Source organism: Neodiprion pinetum, chromosome 6 (genome assembly GCF_021155775.2).
Source record: "Neodiprion pinetum isolate iyNeoPine1 chromosome 6, iyNeoPine1.2, whole genome shotgun sequence".
NCBI lineage: Eukaryota > Metazoa > Arthropoda > Insecta > Hymenoptera > Diprionidae > Neodiprion > Neodiprion pinetum.
In genome coordinates, this window is record NC_060237.1 from 19,919,905 (window position 1) to 19,933,194 (window position 13,290).

Genomic DNA, 13,290 nt, shown 5'->3' on the forward strand with positions numbered 1-13,290 from the left:
TGTACACCTATATTCAAAGCAGTGTCCATCGACGGCTGTGTACACAGCGTAATACGTCTGTATCTATAGTTAATTTTGCGCATGGCTGAGGTGAAATTCGAGTTTTTCAAACATCGGCATGCCTCTCACCGCTTGAGAGACAACGCGATAATGTTTATTTTACGATGTGCACTTACGGTTTTACTATTTTCTGCGTCGCCGGGACTGAGCTAGTAAAGTGAATTGCCTCTCCAAGGAATAGGAGTCATTCGTCGAGTGCGTCCTACTATGCCGCACGGAATTGGGTCAGTAAAGCGATCGTATAGCAAAAAGTCCAGCACGGCGTCAGGGCTACTTTCATTGTTGAACGATCTTGTATATTCTCACATCATGCAATTAGCATTTCTTCGCGTTGCCGGCTCGACGGTTCGCTGCACTTCGAATACTCGCCCGGGTCTAAAGCTTACAATCAGGCTCTAAACACACCGTACTACTGTGGAATCGGGAATTCCCAAGACCCATTCTCTCTGGCTTTCTTTGGTACGTTGACCGGAGATTTTGAAGATAAGGCACAGAACGATCCCCGTTTTATTCTGCGAGAGAATACTCATCGATTAGGAAGAAAGTATTCAGGCTCACTGTTATCGTCATTTTTTCTGCGGTACATAAGTCGTTCCCGAATTGAACCCTTGAACCTCGACATCTCTTTTAAGTGCAAAATCTCAAAATTTATTTCACATTCCATAGTCCATTCTCCGGAAATTGTATCTTCAGACCGAAATTCCATTTCTAGATTTGCGAAAACACGATTCCATGGTCCCGGTACACTAATTTGCATAGTTTTTTTTTTTTTTTTTTTTGGCAATTTTTCACGAAAAAATAAACAATCACCTCGCTCCATGCCCCCGTAACCCTTCTTATATGTATATTTCACGAACCGTAAGATCTGGGCCATTGATATACCGAGCTAGCATATAATTACGTGAATCCATAACATAATTTTGTACTCTGAGGTAGATTAACGTCTTTTAGGATGGAAATTATTTTGGCTTGAAACTTTATTTGGAGATGCCGCTAAGTATATTTCAAGGGGTTTGGCTCGTATGAATAAATCGCAATAGACGAAAATGGAGGAGTGTGTAAACCTTGTCAATTTAGAAGATCGAGTCCTTTGCTCACAAGTATGTGGTGTTAGTATAATTTAATAAGCCGAGACGGTCGTAATTTTTTGGAGAAACTTAAACACAGTGAGGAGACTTTCAGTACGAACACCTCCTATTTGTCAAACATAGCGTAGTGGAAGACAATTGTCGGGCACAATCACTTGCGAAATTATGTGCGATAATTCAAGTCTAAGCTCGTTAGAAATCTGGTCGGGACAGGCGACAACGCATGTGGTTCCGGAGGTTGACGCCATCCTGAACTAAAGACCCAGCTCTTCTTATTCATCTCCTCGTGTATCCCCGTCTGAGAACCAAAACGTTTAAAAGTTGGAATCTGCTTCGGTTAGCAGGATAAGTGGAGTGCGCCAGAAGAGTTATTAAAAATTATTGTCACCGAGCGAGGAAAAGTGGCGCGTTGTTCACGCTTTTTAAAAACGGCGCGGAAATCGCGCCCGCTAGAAATTTAATAAAGGCGGGAAGCATGCAAATCTAAAGTTTAGTCCGACGTGTTTTGTTATGGAGGTAACGTTTTTTCTCTGTCGTTCCGTAGCCGATTTTCACGCCAAGTTTCAACGGATTTACAATCTAGTATCAATTTTCAGGCGAAGGCAGTCATCTGTCTGCTCTGTGTCTGTGTTCAGAGCATCTCCAGCGATCGCGAGAGTCTGGAGAACACCGCAACGGCTGTTGAAACGGATTCTTCAGAAGTCGACTTCAAGCGTCTCGAGAACGAATATGCGGTGGGTAACGTATCGGAGAGGATTCGGGTCTCCGAATCGAACTCATCGACGTTGGGAATCCGCGAAGAAATTTCCGCGGATTCGTCGCTGACCCCGAAGACGGACGGTGCGGGGGAATTCAAACCGAGCGTACATCTCGGAGAGATCGAGGAATTCGAATCAGGCAACGCGGGTCCCTTCAACAAGCCGAATCACCTGAATTTTGAAAACTTTTTATCGGTCCAACCGGAGACTCAGGACTGGCCAAAAACCCCGTCAGGAAAAAACGAGACGAACAATTTGAGCAAGAATTATTACAACTATAACGTAAACTCTCCGTCCCTGGAACCGGGCTTCTTTCCGTCTGCTATCGCCGGTCAAAATCAGTATTTTCGACCACCTGCCGGCACCGGCGGGCTTTCTTTTGGTCATTCGAACCCGTCGTATCAGGCAAAAAATATCCCAAAAACGTTTCAAAGTTCGCCGCTGCTACCGCCGCCCTTTCAGAGGCCCGATTATTCCCCGACTTCCCCCGATAAAACTTCGTGGCTCGACAATCCGCCGCCTCGCGATATTTCCCAACAGTTCGAATATCCGTCTTCTCCGTACCGCGACGAGGCGAATTTTGTGACACCGTTTGACGAGGGTAAGAACTTTGAATATGAAAAACCACCGCCGAGTTTCGACGGCGTCGAGTTTCCGGTTACGAAAAGCCACAGGTTTCCGTATAAGTTTTATCAGGAAGGTTCTCACTTTTCGGACAGCAGCTTTGAGTACCTTCCGGATGATCCGGTTGTTCACACTTCACCCAGGGAACGAAGGTAAGCGTTATTTATTCTCTCAAGATCATAAGTAAAAGGAAATATCAGGCGATGTATTTTATTTTATTTTTTAAACTCATTTCAGAGTGTCACCATGGAAGAAAATTGTGCAACTAATTGGCACGATTTTACCGTTTGGTCTTCTTCTCGCAACACTGTCACCGAATATTATTCAGATTGGCAATTCCACGTAATTATCAAGTCCAAATGCTCGATTCAAACGTCTGTATTTAGTCAATTAAATCAAAATAACCAGCTTGTCTAGCCAGCGTAATACTCTGTCCAAATTTTTCAACGCGTGTCGACTTACTCGTAATGTATGGAAAAAAACAGTTGTACATACTCAAATGAACTTCAAAAAAAGTTCGGTCCTTGTAAAATACAAGTTAATATTGTTGAGTAGTTGTGGCTAAGTATTTTGTTGCCTGAACAGTAATATTCACTATTGAACCATTTAAGAATTCACAATTCCAAGTCTACAGTACAGGATACAAATAAAATCAGTTTAATTGAAATCAGTAACGTTACACGTTAAATCATCGTGAAAATCAAACTAACTTCATTACTACTATAGGGAGTTTGAACATAATTTGAACATAGTGAAAAAAGTGTAAACCATTCTTAACCGATTTGAAATTTGCAGAGAATCGTCTATACCTCTGTCAAAATTGAAAGACCTAAATTTACCACCAGAGCATAAGAGCTTGCGAATGGAAGAACTGATTTCCTGCGAGGAGAAAAACATCTGCGAAATGATATTGGCCGGAAGTAAACCGAAGTCTAACATGTTTCAAAATATTTTGTGGAATTTCGCAACGAGGTGAGCCATCGCTGCATCGTTGATATAATTCTAGATTAACTGGGGTAAAAAAACAAGAGAAATAAAACCGACTCAATTCCCTCGATTATTTTGTCACTTTCACAACCGGAATTTAATTGAGTTTTAAGTATTCCGCGCTGCGCCAACATCAACGGGTCGTACGGGTCAAGTAATAACAAGGTAATAATTGTTTCACGTTATCCCGCAGGACTTCAGAAGAAACAGCAAAGGATAACGGACTGCGTGAATTGTTCCAGTCAGTCAAGAAGAGAGATTGTAATTTGATAACTTGTTAAACTCGTCGGGGACAGGCTTAAAATCTCAGAATGACTTAAGTGGTCGGCAACGATTAGGATTAGAAGCAACTAGAAAAACGGGGAGGGGTATATTATTAAAATTATTTTTTTTCAAAATAAACTTCACATACGTATGATATTAATTCCTTTTTTCACGTGTTTTTTTATAATGTATACCTACGGTACGCAGTAAGTGTTCTCATTCCTACATCAACAATATACGGTCATTAAGGCAGTTGTAAGTCCCAATTATTTCAGATGCGATTGTTTCTCGTACAACGCATGCCGACGTCTGTTGATTTTTTATTTTTGATCAAAAATTGGAGCGTTATGTTTAGATTGAGCATAACTTATCGAAAAATTTGAGCTGTCACGGTATTTCAAATAATTAAAGAACAAAAATTTATGTACTAATCTGTGAAAACTTCTAAATTACTTTGATTACTTACTATATCTTTTGTATTCGATAAAATAATAATGAAAAAAATTGAATCTGTTCTCAACAGCGAGTTTTAACTTGATTACCGTTATTCCCGTATCCGGGGAATTAAAACACACGGAACGCATCTTTTCCTCTCGCTTTTAGGTCGTAATTCGAAACGGACGTACGATTATGCGAGTCGACGCGAAGAGAGAAAAAAAATCATATCGCATAATCGCGAGCGATGAGACATGCCAAGAAATGCATGGAAATTTAATCCGTCAGAGGCAATGTCGGGGCCGTAATCGGCATAGCGGTATTTTCGCGATTCTGCATAGACGGTGGGATCGGGAAGCGGCGCGGAAGCCGATTCGAGGATCGAGAAACTCGTATTATTACACCGGGATGGGTGCACTTTCGAGCAGAACTATGAAAGGAAGGAGAAATGTTCTCACAGGCACATTTCAGGTGAATGAGAGAGGACGATTATCCCCGGCGTTAGTCGCAGGTCGGTTTAATATAAAACCTGCAACCGGCAAACCGACCAGCTCTTGCGGTATGAACTGCGACTTTCTAAAAGCACGTTCACACCGTAAAATTGGTCCTATTAACTCGTGACTTTTGAACCGCGAGTTACACACGTCAGGGGCACGTTTTTGTAATTCTTTCTTTCTTTCTTTCTTTCTCTCACCCCCGTTAAATCCTGCACATTCGCGTGTCTGCGCGGTGAGTTGCTCCATAACTGGGGAACGTTCGCGTGTTGTCGGATGAAGTTTATACCGGTAATCGAATCCGATCCATAAGATCGCACCGTGCAGCACACCTCGAAACGTGACGGCCTGGATATCTGACGTTGCCATGGTCTTATCGTTATACATGTAAGTCGCGTAAATTTCACACGTGCCTTAAATAAAGCGTGCGAGGGTTAACGACAAAGGGGTGAAGACGGAAGAAAAAATAACAAATTCTCTAAAATTTAAACCCCAAATTTAATAATCCTCTGGTCCGTGATCGAAGGGCCGTGAGAATATATCTATTTCATAAAAAATATCGAACGACTCGTCGATGCGAATTGGGTATTATAATTAAACCGGTCTCTCAACTCGCCGTCCGACCGCATACGTACCCGTCACTACTTAAATACAGGTTTGACTCAGTCACGAGAGATGTCGCCGCGTGACTGTAATTCTCATATCGTTTCTCCGGCGTCTGGCTTCGCCGGAGAGCTCCGCCCCAGTCACGATTATCATTATCTTTATTACTGTAATTTGCTGCATTCGAATTTGTTCAATTTCCGATTTTGATATAACGTGCGTCAAGATATATGAGCCGTCGCAAACGCAACGTTTCAAAAGCTCAAAGAAAATATGATCGTTTGTCGAATTCTCATTCGCGTTTTTTCTTTGTTCAAGGAGATGCCAAAATTCTTACGGTTTTGATAAAGAAAAGTTGACGTTAAAGTTTCATAAATTGTAATTTCGAAAGTTTGATAATTCCACACAAGTTTCACACAATTTTTTCAAATTCCGCAGTCATCTGTTCAAGAATTTCATCACTATTTATTAGTAATTAATTTTTCTCACTAGCCCGGTAGTTCGATTGATTATTACGACTAAAAAATATTGACTTCTTCCTTGGAGACATCTTCTGGCGCGCTGTAATTGCATCTTTTGATTTTTTACTTATTTTAAATCATTCTCATGGCTATCTAGATTACTAAAATACCGTATCAGACACATTTTCAATACCGCCTACAATACCCAATAAAATTAGGATGCTGTACTCAATTAATTAATTTTTTCTGCATCCGAGCAACTTATTCTGTGATACAGTTCGGTCAAATTTGTTTACATTTTTGAAAACGCACTCAGGTCAAACGCTGCGTGCAAAATGTTTGAAATTTGCATTTTTAGGTCCAGAATCAAATGATCTACTTCATACTGTCTTAGCCGGGATGCTATGGAAGAAAGATTTTGGTCGTGGGCTCTCGTACTGTTCCATTTCAGGAACAATAAAAGTTTCGTGCCGCTTTGACATATTCATGCTAACTTCAAGTGCGTATATGTCCTTATAATATCCTTCTAATGATCGACAATAATAAGATACAGGAAGAGATAAATACCACAGGTACATACAATATTTTTTTTCTCATCGTAAAAGCATAGATTTAAGATATTCATTTCTCAATAGCTTCCCGGTAGCTATAATATATGAGATATAGTCACGGTCGGAAACCTTGTAGAGTAATCGAGCCCGTAGTTCGCCGTAATTCATCCAGAATTTAATAACATTCCTCCATAAAATTCGATATCGAACCGATGATTTCAGTTTCGAACGAACATGTATAAACTGCGTTTGACGTAATTTAGGAACTATGAAATCGTCGTATTTGGTTTGATTTTTTTTTGTACGTTGCGTTAAAAAAACGTGTTGATCGTCCGAGGCAAAGATGTTCGCTCCTACATATATGGGCGGTTACCACCGCTAATGCACATCTATAACGAACTATGTACTGTCCTTGGTTGTTAATGAATCCTACCCATAAATATCGAATTATAATTTAGAGAATAAAAAACAAGCCAGATACATAAATAAATTGAACCGACTGTTGAACGCAGCGGGTGAAAAAAACTCCTTATTTTTTTTTTTTTTTTTCACCAAAACGAATGCCGTACCCATTGAACCCATGTCTATGGTAATTACGTGTCATCTGCATTTAAATAAAAGAAACACCGGATGAATAAAACAACAAATTGGCTTTTTGTAATAAGTATAAACGGATGACCACATTCTTAGTCTTCGATAGATCACTTTAATTCGTTAAATGTTCTAACAGGGGTGAATAGGCGGTAAATTCTTGTAGGAAGTAAAGTTTCAAATTAGTGAACGATACCGACGAAGAACCGGATACACATGAAAGCAAAAACCACTTTAAAAGATAAGGTAAAGCATTTTCGAATGAATTACTATTAATAAGTAACGCTGAATTATAATAAAATTGAAACGAAAGTTCGTGTATCAAATTGTAAGAAAATTCTCCGGAATTCCGAAAATCTCGAATTTGTATCAAGTTCGGTCTAACGCGATTTTGTAATAAAAAGTTGCAAGATATTTGGTTGTTTGTTCTCGGAATTAAAGGATACACGTATCCGGAAGTAGTAGAAGTTTCAATAGTTTCGTGACACACTTCTACCGAATACTTCGCTACATCGTTAAAATATCGTCCAAATTAATCGGTCGAGTAATTCCTCCTGAATTCAGAATTCACGAAATAACTGAAAAGTTTCAAAATTCGCTATTCAGCAACCGGAAGCGAAAGTTTCATGAATCATCTGGACCCAATACTTGATTATTCGGTCAATTTCTTTCGTCGTAATCGAATAAGCCACTTTTCCTTAAGTCCAACACACAAGGTATCTTATACTTAGACAGAGATGTTGGTAAATGCTAGAAAACGGTTTTGTGAGTGGAGAAACTTTATGTTTACATCTCGTAGGGAGTTTTTCTTTTTCTTTTTTCAATACAATAATGTGAGAGCAAAAATTCATAAATAAATAAATTACAAGAGAACTCTCGAAAAAATTTGCAACGCCTGATCCTAAGTGTCACTAATTTTCAGTTCAACGTCCGGCTTCCCGATCGTCAATGGTTGGTTAGAGGTGTAATACCAACACGTGGTTGTGGGCCGCGCGGATACTTTCACCGTCAGATATATAACAACGGCCCTCGGAATGACCGGAGGCTGTGTGTAAGCTCATCCGTTCGAAATACCAGGTTACAAGGAATGCTTGCGGGGCGAGAGAATCAGTGATATAAAAGCGTCTTTGGGAAGAAACGAGCTGGTTTCGGATGACCGTGAACCAGTCTTTCAACTTCCCGTTTTCAAACTCGTTTCGAGCTAAAATAACAATAGAAATAACAACAATGGTGATACTAAGATCATCGCATTATTTGAAGTATGGAAGTACAATGTCAAATTCGTGATCAGCGACTAGAAAACCCTCAGGCACGTATTTGACTTGCAGCTATAACAACAACAACCAGGTGCAGTTTTTTCTCAACTGACCTTGGATTCGTTACCTGCAAGATATCATAATTTTTATTTTATTTTTTATGATTTTTCTATTTAAATAATTAGAAAAGTAACTGATCGATCGAAGCTAAAATTAAATTAGTTCTGAGTTCGGAAATGTCGCGTCGTTAGAGACTAAAATAATTACAATCAAATTGTTGAACAAAAAAATTGACCACATTCGTATATAAATACACGCAAACACACACACACACACACACACAGATGTCCATCTGAAAATGATTGAAGGTGAATGTCTAGACTTCAGAACGCAGAGATCTAGTAAAAACACGGGTTCTAATTTTCGTCGCGATTACAATAACTTAATTTTCTTTCTGTAAAAAGAGAAACGGTAAATTGAATAAACAATACTAGGTGAAACTTTGCGGGAGTCGCAGTTGCGATAAAGTACAATTAAACGTACAGGTAGAAATGACGCGGAACTGCAAGTACACGCGATATAAATTGCGTTACATTGAAGGTAAATTAAATATACAGGCAGAGTCGGAGGCGAACGGCGGTCAGACGCAAAGGCAATGGCCCAGTGGAGTCTGACCCAATTACTCCGTCGACTACTTTCACTCATCGGATGCACGCCTTAGATTGCAAGAAACGAAAAAGTGAAGCATAAAACACATTGGGATGCCCTGCTGAGCGTGTGAGTTACGACTGGATGAGAGGAGACCGCGTTTCGCCGGTTTTATTTTTTTATTCCTGATTTTCCATCTCTTAGTGATGTGGTGATTCAAACAATATTTTAGTCCGACACTTTCTCACGCGTCAGGTGTTTAGACCGTATCGAGAGGCCGGATATTTTTACTATACGTTTTAAACTCTCGGTTCGACATTCCAAAAGCGCGCAGGTGCGCAGAACGCGACTTGAAAGGGTCAGTTTTTTGACGGTTGTGAAGTTTCTTTAAACTCCTACTTGCGCTCTATGTGCTTTTCTTTTCTTACAATCTTAAATTGATACGAGGTCGAAGTTAGTAACGTTATTGCAACGATGCGTGTTTGGGAAAAATCGTTACTTCACACCTTCAGGATTGTCTGAAATTTAGTAAACAACAGTAATCGAAACAAGTTTATATTTTGAAAAGCCACCTCATTGAAAGTCATTCTAAAATTGAATGATAATAAAGTTTTCCCTGATGTTTCGTTGCAGTAACTTCAGCTTCGTGGATCGATGGGTATATCAGATTCTTATGACTTGAAAACAATGTAATTATCCAATTACAAGTATTTGGAATATTCAATACAAAATAATCAAAAACTCTCACGATTTCCATCAATTTTCATTCAATTTATGGTTATTCAATTGAATGCACTTGATAATACTTCGCAATTACACTTCAATTAATTCAAAAATACCTTTACGAGTTATTATAAGTAAATAAAAATTTCTTAAGCTTGATTTGAATACGGAAAAGAGATCAAGTGTGGATATACCTTCGAGTACAATAAATTATAGTCAACGACGGAGATCGAGGCGAGCATAAACTCAAATAAGTGATAATAGTCACGCGTGATTCTCCGGAATGCCGGCGGTAGAAACTTCACTTGTGATTCTTGACCGTTTCTCTTATTCCATAAAGTAAACCACGAGACGGCAGCGATACGCGTGCATGAGTGTTCATGTACAGAATTATTATTAAAACGACAACAAGTCAGACAAGCTAAGACGCGTATTGAACAGCTGTGCGGATCATTCAGGCGAAATAAAATTGTTATGGTAAGATATAAAAAATCAAAATGAATCGATTCGCTCATTTCCTGAAATAATTAATTAATCGCGTGCTAAGAAATATGGTGAATAGACTTTTTTGAATGCGGGTAAAACTTATGAATTCAAGAACGCAAATTCCGGAATGTCGCATTCATATTCCTCGGTACTGTAAGTATATATGTTTAAATCATACGCATAATGGTTGTACAATTTTGCATATTATTAAAAGGATGGTCAAATTTAAATTCCAGAAATCGTTGAACTCGATTCCGAGAGTCATTACCTGCCTACGGATCAAGTTTTATTGTTCAAACGATGCGAGATAAGGCACAGGCATGGGAATAATGAGAGGCGGGTTGGTTATTGGCAACAAATAAGACAGATGCCATATACCGATGTGTCAAGGAAAACAGGTACGCTGTTTCAAACAATGCGGGAAGATACGTATAAACGTCCTTCGTTTATTGTTAGACCAGCCGCGTAGGAACAATCGTCGTATTAGCATGATTGCTTGTAATTCCCATTAGTTTGACCCGCTTGTAAAAGTCAGCTAATAAAGGCGTGTCCGAATAAGCAGCCTTAGCCAAATATTTTTCATACGTAGTTCCGATAAGTTCAAGGTTCGTCATTTTAGAATGTCAAATATCGCCGGTCTCCCGACCGAGATGTTTAAAACAGATGTTTCAGAATCCGTGGTGTAGTTTACAAGTTTTTAAATTGCTGTTCGTTTTTAAACCCAAGCACCCTTTTACGTAATTAAGAACAGGAAGTGAATTGTTTCGGTTTTATTTTAATTTAGCTTCACCATTGCTTACGCAACACGTGTGGAACAGGTGCGGCTGTTCATGCTGTATAAGTTATCTCAGGCACAAGGTATTTCTTAGCGTAGTTTCTTCAACTTTGTGCGAGAAAGTTTTCGACAAGTAGATACCGCATTAGGCATTCATTCGCTGCAATCTCTCGACGTCGCGATGTAACGCAAAGTCTTCGAATACGATTATCTATTATACAAACGCGTGATTATTATTATTTTCATATTTTATTATCAAGTCCTCGCCGGCATCCGGCTGTTATTGGACAAAGTTTGATTGTGCTGTTAAAAAATTCAAGGACTCTTACAAATCGGGAAATAAAAACGTTATTTAGATAGAAACGTGGAGTAATTATGCGGGCGATGGGTTTTGGACTCACGTTCGTATTAACAGCAACGCATCTTCGCGACAATTTTCGCAGATAAGAATGAATGGGACCAACAGTACGAATCAAAAGCTAGGAAGAAAAAAAACAACCGCGAATATAAGTTTTAGAAAAATATTTGTTAAACACTGCTAACAAAAATCTATTTTTGTCCATTGTGGAGATAAATGCTCGTAAAAAATTTTCAGGTGATCTATAAAGATTTCTATGGCGAGCAAAATAAACCCGAAAAACTTAGAATCTGATCAGAAACATTAAAGTTGAATCATTTTCAATGTTCTAATTATGAATCCTTCTCTCGAATTGTCTATAAATCAGTTTGTGTTATAAGAATTTACTCGGATTGATTTCTATTAAATATCGTTTTATCAGCGATCATCAGCATTTCTGAATACTTGTCGACCGATTTTATTTCCTTTCCCTAACTTTTCATTCAGACGGTGAATCTCATTCATCCTGAACCGGAAGCGGTGATCAAAACGTGACCCTGAAACCCTGATATCTCGACAATGCGCAGAATAATCCGTCGTTAGTTAGTGAATAAATTAGGGCAACTAAAGCCGGAGGTCTAAGAAAGTTTGACCGTAGTTCGTATTTCGTTTTGTTCAATCTGTTTTCTTAATTCGTTTTATCGGGCGAATAACGCTCCGCGGAAACGTTGAAATAAATCTGAATTTAGAAAAAAAGAACACGAAATTGCGGCTAAGCGTTGATTAACTAATTATCGGAGTTAATTCTCTCCGGTATTTCCTGCGTGATTTCGACGTCGTTTATCGGTAGTCCGGACCCCGAGGTCTTCCTCCTGGATGCCCTCGGGGTTGCACGAGGACGCTGCAGCCAGCAGGCCTGTATACCTAGGTATGTGCGATTGATGCAAACGTTGAAGACCTTTCACTTAAGGTCTTTGAACTCGGCCGAGGAACTACGAGGACACCGGCTGGAGCTTCGCTCGTGAACTTGAGATCGCCCGGAGATAATATCCTTCGGAACCACGAAAATCAAGACTTGCCGTATTTACGGCTGCAGTTAAAAAAGCAGATATGCGGATGACGCACTGCGGAGGCAGAGCTCTCAATCGCTGTAGCATAAAGCGGAGCAAAGCGCTCTCTCGGTTTTGAACCGATCGACCGACTTAACAACACGCTGCTGCTGTCACCGCGCAAAAACCGTCGAAATCGAAATTTGGAAAGAGAACGTTCGTTTACCAGATTGTAAAGTTTCTGTTTATTCGAGCCGAGTTGCGGGGGTAGCAACGCCACAGTTTCAATAAAATTCTCTGCACTGCAGAGCGTCTACACGAGTTTTTCGAACCAATGAACACGAGGAATTCACACATAATAATTAGTATGATGAGAAAAGAAAACATGCCGCCTTCATTCATTCAAACGAAATCGACTGGTTGACCTATTTTACAGCTCGACGTTTCGTTTTTTTTTTTTTTTCTCTCGTCATTCCGTTTTCACGTAGGTATAAATTAATATAATATCATGCGAACTTTTATCTAATTTACTTTTCACATCTACGGACTCTTTGATTTCCTGTCTAGGAAATATGATTGATAAAATGTGTGTTTTATTTTTATTTTCGACCAACCTTTATTATGATTCGTCTGTCTGTCGTGAAATTAGCTTAAATGTGGATCGAATTTTTAATCGACCGTGACAGCGACTGTGACCGAGGATACGGAGAAACGATTCTTAAGAATAACAAAGGGTAGGCGCATCACGAATTGCTCGATATGATTGAATTAGCTTTCAACGGTCATACCAATATGTTTTAAAAACGTATTTCTCTGTCGATACATTTAATCTTTTATTTTCTTCTTCTTCTTCTTCTTTAACTCTGTCTGCTTTTGTTCAAAATAGTTATCGAGTATACGTAACAAGCGTGTTGCGGCACAAGACGAACCTGCTACTCTTAAAAGAAGTCTCAAAATTCGCTCTCGATGTAAGTGCAAGCGACACCACGCACAAATATACATATGTATATACTGCCCGTGTTTCGCGATTGCGTGCGAAGCCTGTCAATGGGATGCAGATCGGGCTGCAAAAACGTTGACGAAATTGTCAATGCCAATCG

The 13,290-nt window shown here is 39.4% G+C and overlaps 2 protein-coding genes across 3 annotated transcripts in view; one reads left to right on the top strand and one right to left on the bottom strand.

Annotated features, from left to right (window-relative positions):
- LOC124221176 (tRNA 2'-phosphotransferase 1) overlaps positions 1-13,290 on the bottom strand; it is a 50,782-nt gene that overhangs the window by 27,123 nt on the left and 10,369 nt on the right. The gene's annotated exons all lie outside the window — the stretch shown is intronic.
- LOC124221170 (uncharacterized) lies at positions 1,659-3,941 on the top strand. The gene is made up of 5 exons (XM_046630930.2): positions 1,659-1,664; positions 1,745-2,682; positions 2,768-2,872; positions 3,326-3,502; positions 3,711-3,941. The coding sequence occupies exons 1-5, from the start codon at positions 1,659-1,661 to the stop codon at positions 3,796-3,798; spliced, it is 1,314 nt and encodes a 437-aa protein (XP_046486886.1). The 3' UTR covers positions 3,799-3,941.